The sequence below is a fragment of the Salvelinus namaycush genome, unplaced genomic scaffold (assembly GCF_016432855.1).
Source record: "Salvelinus namaycush isolate Seneca unplaced genomic scaffold, SaNama_1.0 Scaffold51, whole genome shotgun sequence".
In the NCBI taxonomy this organism is placed as follows: domain Eukaryota; kingdom Metazoa; phylum Chordata; class Actinopteri; order Salmoniformes; family Salmonidae; genus Salvelinus; species Salvelinus namaycush.
This window is the reverse complement of record NW_024061209.1, coordinates 199,486-219,423: the sequence shown is the minus strand read 5'-3', so window position 1 is coordinate 219,423 and position 19,938 is coordinate 199,486. Positions and strand designations below refer to the sequence as shown.

At 46.4% G+C, this 19,938-nt stretch overlaps 1 protein-coding gene across 1 annotated transcript in view; it reads right to left on the bottom strand.

The window, feature by feature from the left end:
* Positions 1–253: 253 nt before the first annotated feature.
* LOC120041699 (low affinity immunoglobulin gamma Fc region receptor II-a-like) overlaps positions 254–19,938 on the bottom strand; it is a 36,390-nt gene continuing 16,705 nt past the window's right edge. The window contains exons 3-4 of the mRNA XM_038986569.1: positions 5,647–5,688; positions 254–511 (exon numbers count right to left, since the gene is read on the bottom strand). Of these exons, the coding sequence (XP_038842497.1) occupies positions 489–511; positions 5,647–5,688 (65 nt within the window). The 3' untranslated portion in view covers positions 254–488. The remainder of the gene's footprint in view (positions 512–5,646; positions 5,689–19,938) is intronic.

Below are 19,938 nucleotides of genomic sequence, written 5' to 3'. Positions count from 1 at the left end.
AGTTTAATGTTTAAATCAAATAATACTGAACTAATATAGAGACCAACATGGGAAAATGAAGTAAATAATTATAATAATTGAATTCTCCTCTCCTGTATGTTTTCTATCTCTGTAACATGTAACGGTATAACATTATACTGAACCTGTAACAATAATGCCTGAACCTCAACACCTATCAGTTGATCTGTATAGACATGAAAAGTGAAGGCATTTACAATGTATCAACCATAATGCTATACAGTATCTGACCAGTATATGACTGATGTTAAAGCTGCTGAATGAATAATACAACACACATTATATTAAAACACATTCCAATCAGAATAATACATGTATCAGTTAATAGATCACATTTGATCAAATGCCACTATTGTTCCAGCAGGTGGAGCTACAATGTAACAACATACAGCATTGTGACTCACAGTTCTATATTAGAATGCCATGAGTTCCATTCTGATGGTTGTTATGGTGATCAGGTGATCTCAGCCTCACTCTTCTTCAACATGATCACCTGTTCAACACAGAAGTAGTTCATCAGTGTGGCCATGTATTTACTTATCCAATACAGAACCACTTAGAAATGGAAATCATATCAGATGATTTACTAGTCAATACTGTGCTATTTAGAATCCTATCAAATTACTTCCAATGGGGCTCCTGCTTATGTCCAGTTCTCCCATATCAATACCAAGGCTATTTACTCCTTATCAATACCTGGGCTACTTGTTTATTTTATTTTTTATTTCACCTTTATTTAACCAGGTAGGCCAGTTGAGAACAAGTTCTCATTTACAACTGCGACATAGCCAAGATAAAGCAAAGCAGTGCGACACAAACAACACAGAGTTACACATGGGATAAACAAACGTACAGTCAATAACACAATAGAAAAGTCTATATACACTGTGTGCAAATGTAGTAAGATACGGGGGGTAAGGCAATAAATAGGCCATAGTGGCGAAATAATTACAATTTAGCAAATAAACACTGGAGGGATGTGTGGAAGATGAATGTGCAACTAGAGATACTGGGGTGCAAAGGAGAAAAAATAATCTATATGGGGATGAGGTAATTGGGTGGGCCGTGTACAGGTGCAATGATCGGTAAACTGCTTTGACAGCTGATGCTTAAAGTTAGAGAGGGAGATATGACTCCAGCTTCAGCGATTTTTGCAATTCGTTCCAGTCATTGGCAGCAGAGAACTGGAAGGAGAGGCGGCCAAAGGAAGAGTTGGCTTTGAGGGTGACCAGTGAGATATACCTGCTGGAGCGCATGCTACGGGTGGATGCTTCTATGGTGACCAGTGAGCTGAGATAAGGCGGGGCTTTACCTAGCAGAGACTTATAGATGACCTGGAGCCAGTGGGTTTGGCGACGAATATGAAGCGAGGGCCAGCCAACGAGAACATACAAGTTGCAGTGGTGGGTAGTATATGGGGCTTTGGTGACCAAACGGATGGCACTGTGATAGACTGCATCCAATTTGCTGAGTAGTGTTGGAGGCTATTTTATAGATGACATCACCGAAGTCGAGGATCGGTAGGATGGTCAGTTTTACGAGGGTATGTTGGGCAGCATGAGTGAAGGATGCTTAGTTGCGAAATAGGAAGCCAATTCTAGATTTAATTTTGGATTGGAGGAAGGAGAGTTTACAGTTTAACCAGACACCTAGGTATTTGTAGTTATCCACATATTCTAAGTCAGAGCCGTCCAGAGTAGTGATGCTGGGCGGGCAGCGATCGGTTGAATAGCATGCATTTAGTTTTACTTGTATTTCAGAGCAATTGGAGGCCACGGAAGGAGAGTTGTATGGCATTGAAGCTCGCCAGGGTCCAGATTGGCCGGCTGATTTGTAGGGGTTCCAGATTTTGCAGCTCTTTCAGAACATCAGCTATCTGGATTTGGGTGAAGGAGAAATGGTGGGGTCTTTGGTGGGTTGCTGTGGAGGGTGCCGGGCAGTTGACCGGGGTAGGGGTAGCCAGATGGAAAGCATGACCAGCCGTAGAGAAATGCTTATTGAAATTCTCAATTATCGTGGATTTATCGGTGGTAACAGTGTTTCCTAGCCTCAGTGCAGTGTGCAGCTGGGAGGAGGTGCTCTTATTCTCAATGGACTTTACAGTGTCCCAGAACTTTTTTGAGTTTGTGCTACAGGATGCACATTTCTGTTTGAAAAAGCTAGCCTTAGCTTTCCTAACTGAATGTGTATATTGGTTCCTAACTTCCCTGAAAAGTTGCATATCGCGGGGGCTATTCAATGCTAATGCAGAACGCCACAGGATGTTTTTGTGCTGGTCAAGGGCAGACAGGTCTGGAGAGAACCAAGGGCTAAATCTATTCCTGGTTCTACATTTTCTGCATGCTTATTTAACCTGTTTGGGCTGCAGGGGCAGTATTGAGTAGCCGGATAAAATGTGCCCATTTCAAACGGCCTCGTACTCAATTCTTGCTCGTACAATATGCATATTATTATTACTATTGGATAGAAAACACTCTCTAGTTTCTAAAACCGTTTGAATTATATCTGTGAGTAAAACAGAACTCATTTGGCACAAACTTCCTGACCAGGAAGTGGAAAATCTGAAATCGATGCTCTCTTCTAGGTCCTGCCTATAAATGGGCATGATACGTATTAGTATACATGCACGTCATACACCTTCCCCTGGATGTCAAGAGGCAGTGAGAGAAGAAATGGAATGTTTATCTTGGTCTGAGATGGAATACATCCTCTTGGAATGACGTGTCACCCATTTCCTGTTTTCAGGAAGGCGCAAGGAGGAACCGGGGATTGCCTTTTGAAAAGCTGTCGTTATAGGCGACTACTATCTCCGGCTTTGATTTTATTTGATACATGTGACAATATGATCGTAAAGTATGTTTTTTCAATATAGTTTTATTAGATTTTTGAAATTTATTCGGGACGTTAGGCGTGTTGCGTTGTGTGCCTTTGTTCAGAAAGGAGAGCTTCGCGCCACTTGGCTAGTGCGCTTGCTAATTCAAGAGGGAAAAAGGACGTTCTAAATCCAAACAACGATTGTTCTTGACAAAGGACACCTTGTTTAACATTCTGATGGAAGATCAGCAAAAGTAGGACCCATTTTATGATGCTATTTCATATATCTGTCGAACTGTGTACTATTAGTTTTGCGCTCAGGTTTTGGGCACTCGGTCGCCATAACGTAAGCCTTATGTCGTAATGAAGTTATTTTTAGAATTCTAATACGGCGATTGCATTAAGAACTAGTGTATCTATCATTTCCTATACAACATGTATTTTTTAGTTATGTTTATGAATAGCTATTTGGTCAGAATATGTGTGTCAGAAAAAGTGTCAGAAAAAAAATCCGGACATTGTGGGAAAAAGTAGCTACGTTAGCACAATGTATAACCACTGATTTCAGCTCTAAATATGAACATTTTCGAACAAAACATAAGTGTATATATAACCTGATGTTATAGGACTGTCATCTGATGAAGCATATCAAGGTTAGTCAAAAATTATATATCTTTTGCTGGTTTGTTACGATCGCTAACTTTTGCTGCTGGGAAATGGCTTGTGTTTCTGGCTATTGTGGTAAGCTAATATAACGCTATATTGTGTTTTCGCTGTAAAACACTTAATAAATCGGAAATATTGGCTGGAATCACAAGATGCCTGTCTTTCATTTGCTGTACACTATGTATTTTTCAGAAATGTTTTATGATGAGTATTTAGGTATTTGACGTTGGTGTCTGTAATTATTCTGTCTGCTTTCGGTGCAATTTCTGATTGTAGCTGCAATGTAAACTATGATTTATACCTGAAATATGCACATTTTTCGAACAAAACATAGATTTATTGAATAACATGTTATAAGACTGTCATCTGATTAAGTTGTTTCTTGGTTAGTTTGGTTGGTTCTTGGTTAGTTAGGTTGGCTTTGTGCATGCTACCTGTGCTGTGAAAAATGTCTGTCCTTTTTTGTATTTGGTGGTGAGCTAACATAAATATACGTGCTGTTTTCGCTGTAAAACATTTAAGAAATCGGACATGTTGGCTGGATTCACAAGATGTGTACCTTTCATTTGCTGTATTGGACTTGTTAACGTGTGAAAGTTAAATATTTCTAAAAAATATATTTTGAATTTCGCGCCCTGCACTTGATGTGGCTGTTGTCATATTGTGCCCGGCTTCGGGCTTGCAGCCAGAAGAAGTTTTAAGATGGTGAGGAAGACACTTTTAAAGAATAACCAGGCATCCTCGACTGACGGGATGAGCTCAATGTCATTCCAGGATACCCCGGCCAGGTCGATTAGAAAGGCCTGTTCGCTGAAGTGTTTTAGGGAGCGTTTGATAGTGATGAGGGGTGGTCGTTTGACCGCAGACCCATTACGGATGCAGGCAATGAGGCATTGATCGCTGAGATATTGGTTGAAAACAGCAGAGGTGTATTTGGAGGGCGGGTTAGTTAGAATGACATCTATGAGGGTGTGGGGTGGTACCTGGTAGGTTCATTGATAATTTGTGAGAGATTGAGGGCATTAAGCTTAGGTTGTAAAATGGCCGGGGTGTTAAGCATGTCTGTCACACCCTGGCCTTAGTTATCTTTGTTTTCATTATTATTTTAGTTAGGTCAGGGTGTGACATGGGGAATGTATGTGTTTTGGTTTGTCTAGGGGTTTGTAGGTTTAATGGGGAAATGTCTTGTCTAGGTGTTTGTATGTCGATGGCTGCCTAGATTGGTTCTCAATTAGAGACAGCTGTGGTTTATTGTCTCTAATTGGGAGCCATATTTAAGGCAGCCATGGGCATCATGTGTTTGTGGGTAAATGTCTATGTTGAACATTTGTTGCTTGTCTGTGCACTTACGTTATTTAGCTTCACAGTCGTTTGTTGTTTTGTTAGTTTGTGTATAGTGTTTGTTTTCGTGTTTTTTTTCTCTTTTCCACAATAAAGATGTATTTTGCGCCTTGGTCCAATCTCTCTCAAGAAGACGACCGTGACAATGTCCCAGTTTAGGTCACGAGCAGATAAAGAAGATAAATGGGCAATTCACATATGGGTTCGAGGGCACAGAGATTGTTTCTGGAAAGGTGAATTTTTAGAAAGTAGAAGTTCGAACTCCTCATCAACACTTGGGCTATTTACTCCTCATCAACACTTGGGCTATTTACTCCTTATCAATACCACGGCTATTTACTCCTCATCAATACCAGGGCTATTTACTCCTCATCAATACCAGGGCTATTTACTCCTCATCAATACCAGGGCTATATACTCCTTATCAATACCACGGCTATTTACTCCTCATCAATACCAGGGCTATTTACTCCTCATCAATACCAGGGCTATTTACTCCTTATCAATACCAGGGCTATTTACTCCTTATCAATACCAGGGCTATTTACTCCTTATCAATACCAGGGCTATTTACTCCTTATCAATACCAGGGCTATTTACTCCTTATCAATACCAGGGCTATTTACTCCTCATCAATACCCAGGATATTTACTCTTAAATGCATGTATTCATATCAGTATTTTGGTAGTTGACTCTAATCCATCCTACTTTCTACTTCTACTAAGAGGTAATATAATATAGTACACACTGTGTTCAGAATACCATATTGTGCCCCTGCAGCTGTTGTGATGTAAGGTAGAAACTCACCTAATTGGTCTTGGTGTGTCTTCCTGGGTACCCTGGTTTCACCTAAACAGACAGTTATCAACACTTTACAACATGGTTCAATCAGAGATACAGTTATCAACACTTTACAACATGGTTCAATCAGAGATACAGTTATCAACACTTTACAACATGGTTCAATCAGAGATACAGTTATCAACACTTTACAACATGGTTCAATCAGAGCTACAGTTATCAACACTTTACAACATGGTTCAATCAGAGATACAGTTATCAACACTTTACAACATGGTTCAATCAGAGATACAGTTATCAACACTTTACAACATGGTTCAATCAGAGATACAGTTATCAACACTTTAAACATGGTTCAATCAGAGATACAGTTATCAACACTTTACAACATGGTTCAATCAGAGATACAGTTCTCAACACTTTACAACATGGTTCAATCAGAGATACAGTTATCAACACTTTACAACATGGTTCAATCAGAGATACAGTTATCAACACTTTACAACATGGTTCAATCAGAGATACAGTTATCAACACTTTACAACATGGTTCAACCAGAGATACAGTTATCAACACTTTACAACATGGTTCAATCAGAGATACAGTTATCAACACTTTACAACATGGTTCAATCAGAGATACAGTTATCAACACTTTACAACATGGTTCAATCAGAGATACAGATATCAACACTTTACAACATGGTTCAATCAGAGCTACAGTTATCAACACTTTACAACATGGTTCAATCAGAGATACAGTTATCAACACTTTACAACATGGTTCAATCAGAGATACAGTTATCAACACTTTACAACATGGTTCAATCAGAGATACAGTTATCAACACTTTACAACATGGTTCAATCAGAGCTAGTTATCAACACTTTACAACATGGTTCAATCAGAGCTACAGTTATCAACACTTTACAACATGGTTCAATCAGAGATACAGTTATCAACACTTTACAACATGGTTCAATCAGAGATACAGTTATCAACACTTTACAACATGGTTCAATCAGAGCTACAGTTATCAACACTTTACAACATGGTTCAATCAGAGATACAGTTATCAACACTTTACAACACGGTTCAATCAGAGCTACAGTTATCAACACTTTACAACATGGTTCAATCAGAGCTACAGTTATCAACACTTTACAACATGGTTCAATCAGAGCTACAGTTATCAACACTTTACAACATGGTTCAATCAGAGATACAGTTATCAACACTTTACAACATGGTTCAATCAGAGCTAAAGTTATCAACACTTTATAACATGGTTCAATCAGAGCTACAGTTATCAACACTTTACAACATGGTTCAATCAGAGCTAAAGTTATCAACACTTTACAACATGGTTCAATCAGAGCTACAGTGATCAACACTTTACAACATGGTTCAATCAGAGATACAGTTATCAACACTTTACAACATGGTTCAATCAGAGATACAGTTATCAACACTTTAAACATGGTTCAATCAGAGCTACAGTTATCAACACTTTACAACATGGTTCAATCAGAGATACAGTTATCAACACTTTACAACACGGTTCAATCAGAGCTACAGTTATCAACACTTTACAACATGGTTCAATCAGAGCTACAGTTATCAACACTTTACAACATGGTTCAATCAGAGATACAGTTATCAACACTTTACAACATGTTTCAATCAGAGCTACAGTTATCAACACTTTACAACATGGTTCAATCAGAGATACAGTTATCAGCACTTTACAACATGGTTCAATCAGAGATACAGTTATCAACACTTTACAACATGGTTCAATCAGAGCTACAGTTATCAACACTTTACAACATGGTTCAATCAGAGATACAGTTATCAACACTTTACAACATGGTTCAATCAGAGATACAGTTATCAACACTTTACAACATGGTTCAATCAGAGATACAGTTATCAACACTTTACAACATGGTTCAATCAGAGATACAGTTATCAACACTTTACAACATGGTTCAATCAGAGATACAGTTATCAACACTTTACAACATGGTTCAATCAGAGATACAGTTATCAACACTTTACAACAGGGTTCAATCAGAGATACAGTTATCAACACTTTACAACATGGTTCAATCAGAGCTACAGTTATCAACACTTTACAACATGGTTCAATCAGAGCCAGTTATCAACACTTTACAACATGACTCAGTCAGAGCTACTGCAGTATTGTCAGTCATTGTGATATAATTCTGATTTATAACAGGTATTCTGTTGGAATGAGGTGATCCTGTATAAACTCAGGTTCTCACCTTGAGCCCTGCTCCTGCAGCATTTCACCAGCAGTATGATGGTCACCAGCAGGTAGGGAGACCCCACCAGTAGACTACACAACAGCCTGGGTAGAGACATGGACAACACTGGGACTGCTGGAGATGGAATGGGAGCTGGAACTGCAGCTGCAGAAAGAATGACACCTGTATTATGAGCACATTTACAGGTAGGGAGACCTAAAGAAAAAAACACTCAAGAAAATTGACACCCAGGCTTTCACAAACACACACACACACACATACATTCATTCATATATGTAAAACGTTCAGTATATTTGCATGTTAGTTACAGAAATGTTACTACCTCTTCAGTACATATTGAAGCAATAAGGCCCGAGGGGGTGTGTTATGTGGACAACATATCGGTACAGGATGGCAACAACAACTGCCCGAGTTACACCAGGAATGCACAATCCCTCCATCAGTGCTCAGACTGTCCGCAATAGGCTGAGAGAGGCTGGACTGAGGGCTTGTAGGACTGAGGGCTTGTAGGACTGAGGGCTTGTAGGACTGAGGGCTTGTAGGACTGAGGGCTTGTAGGACTGAGGGCTTGTAGGACTGAGGGCTTGTAGGACTGAGGGCTTGTAGGACTGAGGGCTTGTAGGACTGAGGGCTTGTAGGACTGAGGGCTTGTAGGACTGAGGGCTTGTAGGACTGAGGGCTTGTAGGACTGAGGGCTTGTAGGACTGAGGGCTTGTAGGACTGAGGGCTTGTAGGACTGAGGGCTTGTAGGACTGAGGGCTTGTAGGACTGAGGGCTTGTAGGACTGAGGGCTTGTAGGACTGAGGGCTTGTAGGACTGTTGTAAAGCAACAACGTCGCCGTCAACGTCGCACCGCTGTACCAGACAAAAAGTGTTTTCTGAGGAAGGTGACATTCCTGTCTTGCAGGAAATCACGCACAGAAGAGCAGTATGGCTGGTGGCATTGTCATGCTGGAGGGTCATGTCAGGATGAGCCTGCAGGAAGGGTACCACATGAGGGAGGAGGATGTTCTCCCTGTACCGCACAGCGTTGAGATTGACTTGTCAGTGAAGTCGCGGGTTTGTCTCACCAGAGGTGATGGTCGGATTCGCGTTTATCTTTGAAGCAATGAGCATTACACCGAGGCCTGTACTCTGGAGCGGGATCGATTTGGAGGTGGAGGGTCCGTCATGGTCTGGGGCGGTGTGTCACAGCATCATCGGACTGAGCTTGTTGTCATTGCAGGCAATCTCAACGCTGTGCGGTACAGGGACGACATCCTCCTCCCTCATGTGGTACCCTTCCTGCAGGCTCATCCTGACATGACCCTCCAGCATGACAATGCCACCAGCCATACTGCTCTTCTGTGCGTGATTTCCTGCAAGACAGGAATGTCAGTGTTCTGCCATGGCCAGTGAAGAGCCCGGATCTCAATCCCATTGAGCACGTATGGGACCTGTTGGATCGGAGGGTGAGGGCTAGGGCCATTCCCCCCAGAAATGTCAGGGAACTTGCAGGTGCCTTGGCGGAAGAGTGGGGTAACATCTCACAGCAAGAACTGGCAAATCTGGTGCAGTCCACGAGGAAGAGATGCACTGCAGTACTTAATGCAGCTGGTGGCCACACCAGATACTGACTGTTACTTTTGATTTTGACCCCTCCTTTGTTCCGGGACACATTATTCCATTTCTGTTAGTCACATGTCTGTGGAACTTGTTCAGTTTATGTCTCAGTTGTTGTATCTTATGTTCATACTAATATTTACACATGTTGCTGAAAATAAACGCAGTTGACAGTGAGAGGACGTTTCTATTTTTGCTGAGTTTGTTGATAGTGTTTGTGGACATACCATGTACTGTGATGTTGACAGCATTGCTGTGTTTTCCAGACCCAGACTCACACCAGTACACTCCACTGTCTGATGATATCAGTGACACGTTGCATGAAGACCCTTGTTGTTTTCCCCAGTCAGTGTTACACTCTGAAAGGATTCCTCTTTCTGTGTTCCTCACCACTCTCCATCCAGCAGAGTTCCCCTGAACCTCACAGCTCAGAGAGACAGACTCAAATTCAAAGAATTGAGATCTGTCAGGACTGACAATCAGAGAGGCTGGAAGAGAGAGATCTGAGAGAGAGAGGAGCGGGAGAGAGAGAGAGAGAAATTGAGTTCATCTGCAAAATTAGAATTATAGTTGGATAAATGCAGATAAACAGATTTTCTTCACAAGGAATTATACAGCATAATACCTTCCACATCAAAACCAAATCAAATTCCATAAAACGTTGATTTTGGACAAAATTATCAGAATGGATTATTACTAAGGACTATCAAGAAAAACCTTCTAACAAACCAAAACTTGCATAAGAAACACAGCGGAACCTGTAAATACCATCCAACACAAAACTGAGTGAGTAATGTTCAGTCTGAAGATACTTCTGAAGGATAAAAGTAAAATACAATAATCTCTAGGTAATTTTGTTATATAAAGCGTAGTAAATAAGTTTACTATGCTACCAAGCTGCTAGGACAAAACAGACCTGCCTGCAACTTCAATTAGCACTGAAGTGTGAAGTGAGAAAACTCTTGAGCTTAACAATGGAGAGTTTCAAAGCCTCTCAAATGTAGAGGCCTTTGAAGCCCCCATGGCTTATCCCTGTGCAGATGTCATCACAGTACAGTACCCCTTGGGTATTAAAAATAACACTGCACGGAATAAGTACAAAGGTAATGGTGCAGTGCATCCTCAAGCAGTTCCAGGACTTTTATGGGATCAAAGTGTATACACAGCAAAAAAAAGCTCTCTCTATGTGACGACTCCCCATCCTGAGTCGGATCACCCTACCCAGCACTGAACATACCCAGGTCCCACAACAGCTCCTCCATCATTGAGAGGGATACATTCACAGAGCAGGAGAGAGACATGGTGGAGCTCAGAGAGCTAGTCCACACAATCCAAACAGCAGACCCACAAAACAGACCAGCACAACAACACCATCCCCCAACAAGACCCAGGGGGGCAGAAGATGGAGATGGACGGCTGTCTGAGAGCTAGCTGCTCTAGTCTCTAGAGGTGAGAGAACAAGAGGAGAGAGAGAAACACATGGAACAGCTAACATCAGTGAAGGAGGAGAAGAACACACGGCCCAGCTAACAGAGGACCACACAGCCCAGCTAACAGAGGAACACACAGCCCAGCTAACAGAGGAACACACAGCTAACAGAGGACCACACAGCCCAGCTAACAGAGGAACACACAGCCCAGCTAACAGAGGAACACACAGCTAACAGAGGACCACACAGCCCAGCTAACAGAGGAACACACAGCCCAGCTAACAGAGGAACACACAGCTAACAGAGGACCACACAGCCCAGCTAACAGAGGAACACACAGCCCAGCTAACAGAGGAACACACAGCTAACAGAGGAACACACAGCCCAGCTAACAGAGGAACACACAGCCCAGCTAACAGAGGAACACACAGCTAACAGAGGACCACACAGCCCAGCTAACAGAGGAACACACAGCTAACAGAGGACCACACAGCCCAGCTAACAGAGGAACACACAGCCCAGCTAACAGAGGAACACACAGCTAACAGAGGAACACACACAGCCCAGCTAACAGAGGAACACACAGCCCAGCTAACAGAGGAACACACAGCTAACAGAGGACCACACAGCCCAGCTAACAGAGGAACACACAGCTAACAGAGGACCACACAGCCCAGCTAACAGAGGAACACACAGCCCAGCTAACAGAGGAACACACAGCTAACAGAGGAACACACAGCCCAGCTAACAGAGGAACACACAGCCCAGCTAACAGAGGAACACACAGCTAAAAGAGGACCACACAGCCCAGCTAACAGAGAAACACACAGCCCAGCTAACAGAGGAACACACAGCCCAGCTAACAGAGGAACACACAGCCCAGCTAACAGAGGAACACACAGCTAACAGAGGAACACACAGCCCAGCTAACAGAGGAACACACAGCCCAGCTAACAGAGGAACACACAGCCCAGCTAACAGAGGAACACACAGCTAACAGAGGACCACACAGCCCAGCTAACAGAGGAACACACAGCCCAGCTAACAGAGGAACACACAGCCCAGCTAACAGAGGAACACACAGCTAACAGAGGAACACACAGCCCAGCTAACAGAGGAACACACAGCTAACAGAGGACCACACAGCCCAGCTAACAGAGGAACACACAGCTAACAGAGGACCACACAGCCCAGCTAACAGAGGAACACACAGCCCAGCTAACAGAGGAACACACAGCTAACAGAGGAACACACAGCCCAGCTAACAGAGGAACACACAGCCCAGCTAACAGAGGAACACACAGCTAAAAGAGGACCACACAGCCCAGCTAACAGAGAAACACACAGCCCAGCTAACAGAGGAACACACAGCCCAGCTAACAGAGGAACACACAGCCCAGCTAACAGAGGAACACACAGCTAACAGAGGAACACAGAGCCCAGCTAACAGAGGAACACACAGCCCAGCTAACAGAGGAACACACAGCCCAGCTAACAGAGGAACACACAGCCCAGCTAACAGAGGAACACACAGCTAACAGAGGACCACAAAGCCCAGCTAACAGAGGAACACACAGCCCAGCTAACAGAGGAACACACAGCCCAGCTAACAGAGGAACACCCAGCTAACAGAGGAACACACAGCCCAGCTAACAGAGGAACACACAGCCCAGCTAACAGAGGAACACACAGCTAACAGAGGACCACACAGCCCAGCTAACAGAGGAACACACAGCTAACAGAGGAACACACAGCCCAGCTAACAGAGGAACACAGCCCAGCTAACAGAGGAACACACAGCCCAGCTAACAGAGGAACACAGCCCAGCTAACAGAGGAACACAGCCCAGCTAACAGAGGAACACACAGCCCAGCTAACAGAGGAACACACAGCCCAGCTAACAGAGGAACACACAGCCCAGCTAACAGAGGAACACACAGCCCAGCTAACAGAGGAACACACAGCTAACAGAGGCCCACACAGCCCAGCTAACAGAGGAACACACAGCCCAGCTAACAGAGGAACACACAGCCCAGCTAACAGAGGAACACACAGCCCAGCTAACAGAGGAACACACAGCTAACAGAGGAACACACAGGCCAGCTAACAGAGGAACACACAGCCCAGCTAACAGAGGAACACACAGCTAACAGAGGAACACACAGCCAAGCTAACAGAGGAACACACAGCCCAGCTAACAGAGGAACACACAGCCCAGCTAACAGAGGAACACACAGCCCAGCTAACAGAGGAACACACAGCTAACAGAGGAACACACAGCCCAGCTAACAGAGGAACACACAGCCCAGCTAACAGAGGAACACACAGCTAACAGAGGAACACACAGCTAACAGAGGACCACACAGCCCAGCTAACAGAGGACCACACAGCCCAGCTAACAGAGGAACACACAGCCCAGCTAACAGAGGAACACACAGCCCAGCTAACAGAGGAACACACAGCCCAGCTAACGGAGGACCACACCGCCCAGCTAACAGAGGAACACACAGCCCAGCTAACAGAGGAACACACAGCCCAGCTAACAGAGGAACACACAGCCCAGCTAACAGAGAAACACACAGCCCAGCTAACAGAGGAACACACAACCCAGCTAACAGAGGAACACACAGCCCAGCTAACAGAGGAACACACAGCCCAGCTAACAGAGAAACACACAGCCCAGCTAACAGAGGAACACACAGCCCAGCTAACAGAGGAACACACAGCTAACAGAGGAACACACAGCCCAGCTAACAGAGGAACACACAGCCCAGCTAACAGAGGAACACACAGCTAACAGAGGAACACACAGCCCAGCTAACAGAGGAACACACAGCCCAGCTAACAGAGGAACACACAGCTAACAGAGGAACACAGCCCAGCTAACAGAGGAACACACAGCTAACAGAGGAACACAGCCCAGCTAACAGAGGAACACACAGCCCAGCTAACAGAGGAACACACAACCCAGCTAACAGAGGAACACACAGCCCAGCTAACAGAGGAACACACAGCTAACAGAGGAACACAACCCAGCTAACAGAGGAACACACAGCTAACAGAGGAACACAGCCCAGCTAACAGAGGAACACACAGCTAACAGAGGACCACACAGCCCAGCTAACAGAGGAACACACAGCTAACAGAGGAACACACAGCTAACAGAGGAACACACAGCCCAGCTAACAGAGGAACACACAGCCCAGCTAACAGAGGAACACACAGCCCAGCTAACAGAGGAACACAAAGCCCAGCTAACAGAGGAACACACAGCCCAGCTAACAGAGGAACACACAGCCCAGCTAACAGAGGAACACACAGCTAACAGAGGAACACACAGCCCAGCTAACAGAGGAACACACAGCTAACAGAGGAACACACAGCCCAGCTAACAGAGGAACACACAGCCCAGCTAACAGAGGAACACACAGCCTAGCTAACAGAGGAACACACAGCCCAGCTAACAGAGGAACACACAGCCCAGCTAACAGAGGAACACACAGCCCAGCTAACAGAGGAACACACAGCCCAGCTAACAGAGGAACACACAGCTAACAGAGGAACACACAGCCCAGCTAACAGAGGAACACACAGCTTACAGAGGACCACACAGCCCAGCTAACAGAGGAACACACAGCCCAGCTAACAGAGGAACACACAGCTAACAGAGGAACACACAGCCCAGCTAACAGGGGAACACACAGCCCAGCTAACAGAGGAACACACAGCCCAGCTAACAGAGGAACACACAGCCCAGCTAACAGAGGAACACACAGCCCAGCTAACAGAGGAACACACAGCCCAGCTAACAGAGGAACACACAGCTAACAGAGGACCACAAAGCCCAGCTAACAGAGGACCACACAGCCCAGCTAACAGAGGAACACACAGCCTAGCTAACAGAGGACCACACAGCCCAGCTAACAGAGGAACACACAGCCCAGCTAACAGAGGAACACACAGCCCAGCTAACAGAGGAACAAACAGCTAACAGAGGAACACACAGCCCAGCTAACAGAGGAACACACAGCCCAGCTAACAGAGGAACACACAGCCCAGCTAACAGAGGAACACACAGCCCAGCTAACAGAGGAACACACAGCTAACAGAGGAACACACAGCCCAGCTAACAGAGGAACACACAGCCCAGCTAACAGAGGAACACACAGCCCAGCTAACAGAGGAACACACAGCCCAGCTAACAGAGGAACACACAGCTAACAGAGGACCACACAGCCCAGCTAACAGAGGAACACACAGCCCAGCTAACAGAGGAACACACAGCTAACAGAGGAGCACACAGCCCAGCTAACAGAGGAACACACAGCCCAGCTAACAGAGGAACACACAGCTAACAGAGGAACACACAGCCCAGCTAACAGAGGAACACACAGCCCAGCTAACAGAGGAACACACAGCTAACAGAGGCCCACACAGCCCAGCTAACAGAGGAACACACAGCCCAGCTAACAGAGGAACACACAGCCCAGCTAACAGAGGAACACACAGCTAACAGAGGAACACAGCCCAGCTAACAGAGGAACACACAGCTAACAGAGGAACACAGCCCAGCTAACAGAGGAACACACAGCCCAGCTAACAGAGGAACACACAACCCAGCTAACAGAGGAACACACAGCCCAGCTAACAGAGGAACACACAGCTAACAGAGGAACACAACCCAGCTAACAGAGGAACACACAGCTAACAGAGGAACACAGCCCAGCTAACAGAGGAACACACAGCTAACAGAGGACCACACAGCCCAGCTAACAGAGGAACACACAGCTAACAGAGGAACACACAGCTAACAGAGGAACACACAGCCCAGCTAACAGAGGAACACACAGCCCAGCTAACAGAGGAACACACAGCCCAGCTAACAGAGGAACACAAAGCCCAGCTAACAGAGGAACACACAGCCCAGCTAACAGAGGAACACAGCCCAGCTAACAGAGGAACACACAGCTAACAGAGGAACACACAGCCCAGCTAACAGAGGAACACACAGCTAACAGAGGAACACACAGCCCAGCTAACAGAGGAACACACAGCCCAGCTAACAGAGGAACACACAGCCTAGCTAACAGAGGAACACACAGCCCAGCTAACAGAGGAACACACAGCCCAGCTAACAGAGGAACACACAGCCCAGCTAACAGAGGAACACACAGCCCAGCTAACAGAGGAACACACAGCTAACAGAGGAACACACAGCCCAGCTAACAGAGGAACACACAGCTTACAGAGGACCACACAGCCCAGCTAACAGAGGAACACACAGCCCAGCTAACAGAGGAACACACAGCTAACAGAGGAACACACAGCCCAGCTAACAGGGGAACACACAGCCCAGCTAACAGAGGAACACACAGCCCAGCTAACAGAGGAACACACAGCCCAGCTAACAGAGGAACACACAGCCCAGCTAACAGAGGAACACACAGCCCAGCTAACAGAGGAACACACAGCTAACAGAGGACCACAAAGCCCAGCTAACAGAGGACCACACAGCCCAGCTAACAGAGGAACACACAGCCTAGCTAACAGAGGACCACACAGCCCAGCTAACAGAGGAACACACAGCCCAGCTAACAGAGGAACACACAGCCCAGCTAACAGAGGAACACACAGCTAACAGAGGAACACACAGCCCAGCTAACAGAGGAACACACAGCCCAGCTAACAGAGGAACACACAGCCCAGCTAACAGAGGAACACACAGCCCAGCTAACAGAGGAACACACAGCTAACAGAGGAACACACAGCCCAGCTAACAGAGGAACACACAGCCCAGCTAACAGAGGAACACACAGCCCAGCTAACAGAGGAACACACAGCCCAGCTAACAGAGGAACACACAGCTAACAGAGGACCACACAGCCCAGCTAACAGAGGAACACACAGCCCAGCTAACAGAGGAACACACAGCTAACAGAGGAGCACACAGCCCAGCTAACAGAGGAACACACAGCCCAGCTAACAGAGGAACACACAGCTAACAGAGGAACACACAGCCCAGCTAACAGAGGAACACACAGCCCAGCTAACAGAGGAACACACAGCTAACAGAGGCCCACACAGCCCAGCTAACAGAGGAACACACAGCCCAGCTAACAGAGGAACACACAGCCCAGCTAACAGAGGAACACACAGCTAACAGAGGAACACAGCCCAGCTAACAGAGGAACACACAGCTAACAGAGGAACACAGCCCAGCTAACAGAGGAACACACAGCCCAGCTAACAGAGGAACACACAACCCAGCTAACAGAGGAACACACAGCCCAGCTAACAGAGGAACACACAGCTAACAGAGGAACACAACCCAGCTAACAGAGGAACACACAGCTAACAGAGGAACACAGCCCAGCTAACAGAGGAACACACAGCTAACAGAGGACCACACAGCCCAGCTAACAGAGGAACACACAGCTAACAGAGGAACACACAGCTAACAGAGGAACACACAGCCCAGCTAACAGAGGAACACACAGCCCAGCTAACAGAGGAACACACAGCCCAGCTAACAGAGGAACACAAAGCCCAGCTAACAGAGGAACACACAGCCCAGCTAACAGAGGAACACAGCCCAGCTAACAGAGGAACACACACAGCTAACAGAGGAACACACAGCCCAGCTAACAGAGGAACACACAGCTAACAGAGGAACACACAGCCCAGCTAACAGAGGAACACACAGCCCAGCTAACAGAGGAACACACAGCCTAGCTAACAGAGGAACACACAGCCCAGCTAACAGAGGAACACACAGCCCAGCTAACAGAGGAACACACAGCCCAGCTAACAGAGGAACACACAGCCCAGCTAACAGAGGAACACACAGCCCAGCTAACAGAGGAACACACAGCCCAGCTAACAGAGGAACACACAGCTAACAGAGGAACACACAGCCCAGCTAACAGAGGAACACACAGCCCAGCTAACAGAGGAACACACAGCCCAGCTAACAGAGGAACACACAGCCCAGCTAACAGAGGAACACACAGCTAACAGAGGACCACACAGCCCAGCTAACAGAGGAACACACAGCCCAGCTAACAGAGGAACACACAGCTAACAGAGGAGCACACAGCCCAGCTAACAGAGGAACACACAGCCCAGCTAACAGAGGAACACACAGCTAACAGAGGAACACACAGCCCAGCTAACAGAGGAACACACAGCCCAGCTAACAGAGGAACACACAGCTAACAGAGGCCCACACAGCCCAGCTAACAGAGGAACACACAGCCCAGCTAACAGAGGAACACACAGCCCAGCTAACAGAGGAACACACAGCTAACAGAGGAACACAGCCCAGCTAACAGAGGAACACACAGCTAACAGAGGAACACAGCCCAGCTAACAGAGGAACACACAGCCCAGCTAACAGAGGAACACACAACCCAGCTAACAGAGGAACACACAGCCCAGCTAACAGAGGAACACACAGCTAACAGAGGAACACAACCCAGCTAACAGAGGAACACACAGCTAACAGAGGAACACAGCCCAGCTAACAGAGGAACACACAGCTAACAGAGGACCACACAGCCCAGCTAACAGAGGAACACACAGCTAACAGAGGAACACACAGCTAACAGAGGAACACACAGCCCAGCTAACAGAGGAACACACAGCCCAGCTAACAGAGGAACACACAGCCCAGCTAACAGAGGAACACAAAGCCCAGCTAACAGAGGAACACACAGCCCAGCTAACAGAGGAACACAGCCCAGCTAACAGAGGAACACACAGCTAACAGAGGAACACACAGCCCAGCTAACAGAGGAACACACAGCTAACAGAGGAACACACAGCCCAGCTAACAGAGGAACACACAGCCCAGCTAACAGAGGAACACACAGCCTAGCTAACAGAGGAACACACAGCCCAGCTAACAGAGGAACACACAGCCCAGCTAACAGATGAACACACAGCCCAGCTAACAGAGGAACACACAGCCCAGCTAACAGAGGAACACACAGCTAACAGAGGAACACACAGCCCAGCTAACAGAGGAACACACAGCTAACAGAGGACCACACAGCCCAGCTAACAGAGGAACACACAGCCCAGCTAACAGAGGAACACACAGCTAACAGAGGAACACACAGCCCAGCTAACAGGGGAACACACAGCCCAGCTAACAGAGGAACACACAGCCCAGCTAACAGAGGAACACACAGCCCAGCTAACAGAGGAACACACAGCCCAGCTAACAGAGGAACACACAGCCCAGCTAACAGAGGAACACACAGCTAACAGAGGACCACAAAGCCCAGCTAACAGAGGACCACACAGCCCAGCTAACAGAGGAACACACAGCCTAGCTAACAGAGGAACACACAGCCCAGCTAACAGAGGAACACACAGCCCAGCTAACAGAGGAACACACAGCCCAGCTAACAGAGGAACACACAGCTAACAGAGGAACACACAGCCCAGCTAACAGAGGAACACACAGCCCAGCTAACAGAGGAACACACAGCCCAGCTAACAGAGGAACACACAGCCCAGCTAACAGAGGAACACACAGCCCAGCTAACAGAGGAACACACAGCCCAGCTAACAGAGGAACACACAGCCCAGCTAACAGAGGAACACACAGCTAACAGAGGACCACACAGCCCAGCTAACAGAGGAACACACAGCCCAGCTAACAGAGGAACACACAGCTAACAGAGGAGCACACAGCCCAGCTAACAGAGGAACACACAGCCCAGCTAACAGAGGAACACACAGCTAACAGAGGACCACACAGCCCAGCTAACAGAGGAACACACAGCCCAGCTAACAGAGGAACACACAGCCCAGCTAACAGAGGAACACACAGCCCAGCTAACAGAGGAACACACAGCCCAGCTAACAGAGGAACACACAGCCCAGCTAACAGAGGAACACACAGCCTCACCAGCCACACCCCAAACAGCTAAGACCACCCAAAACAAACCTTGGCCAATCCCTTTATAG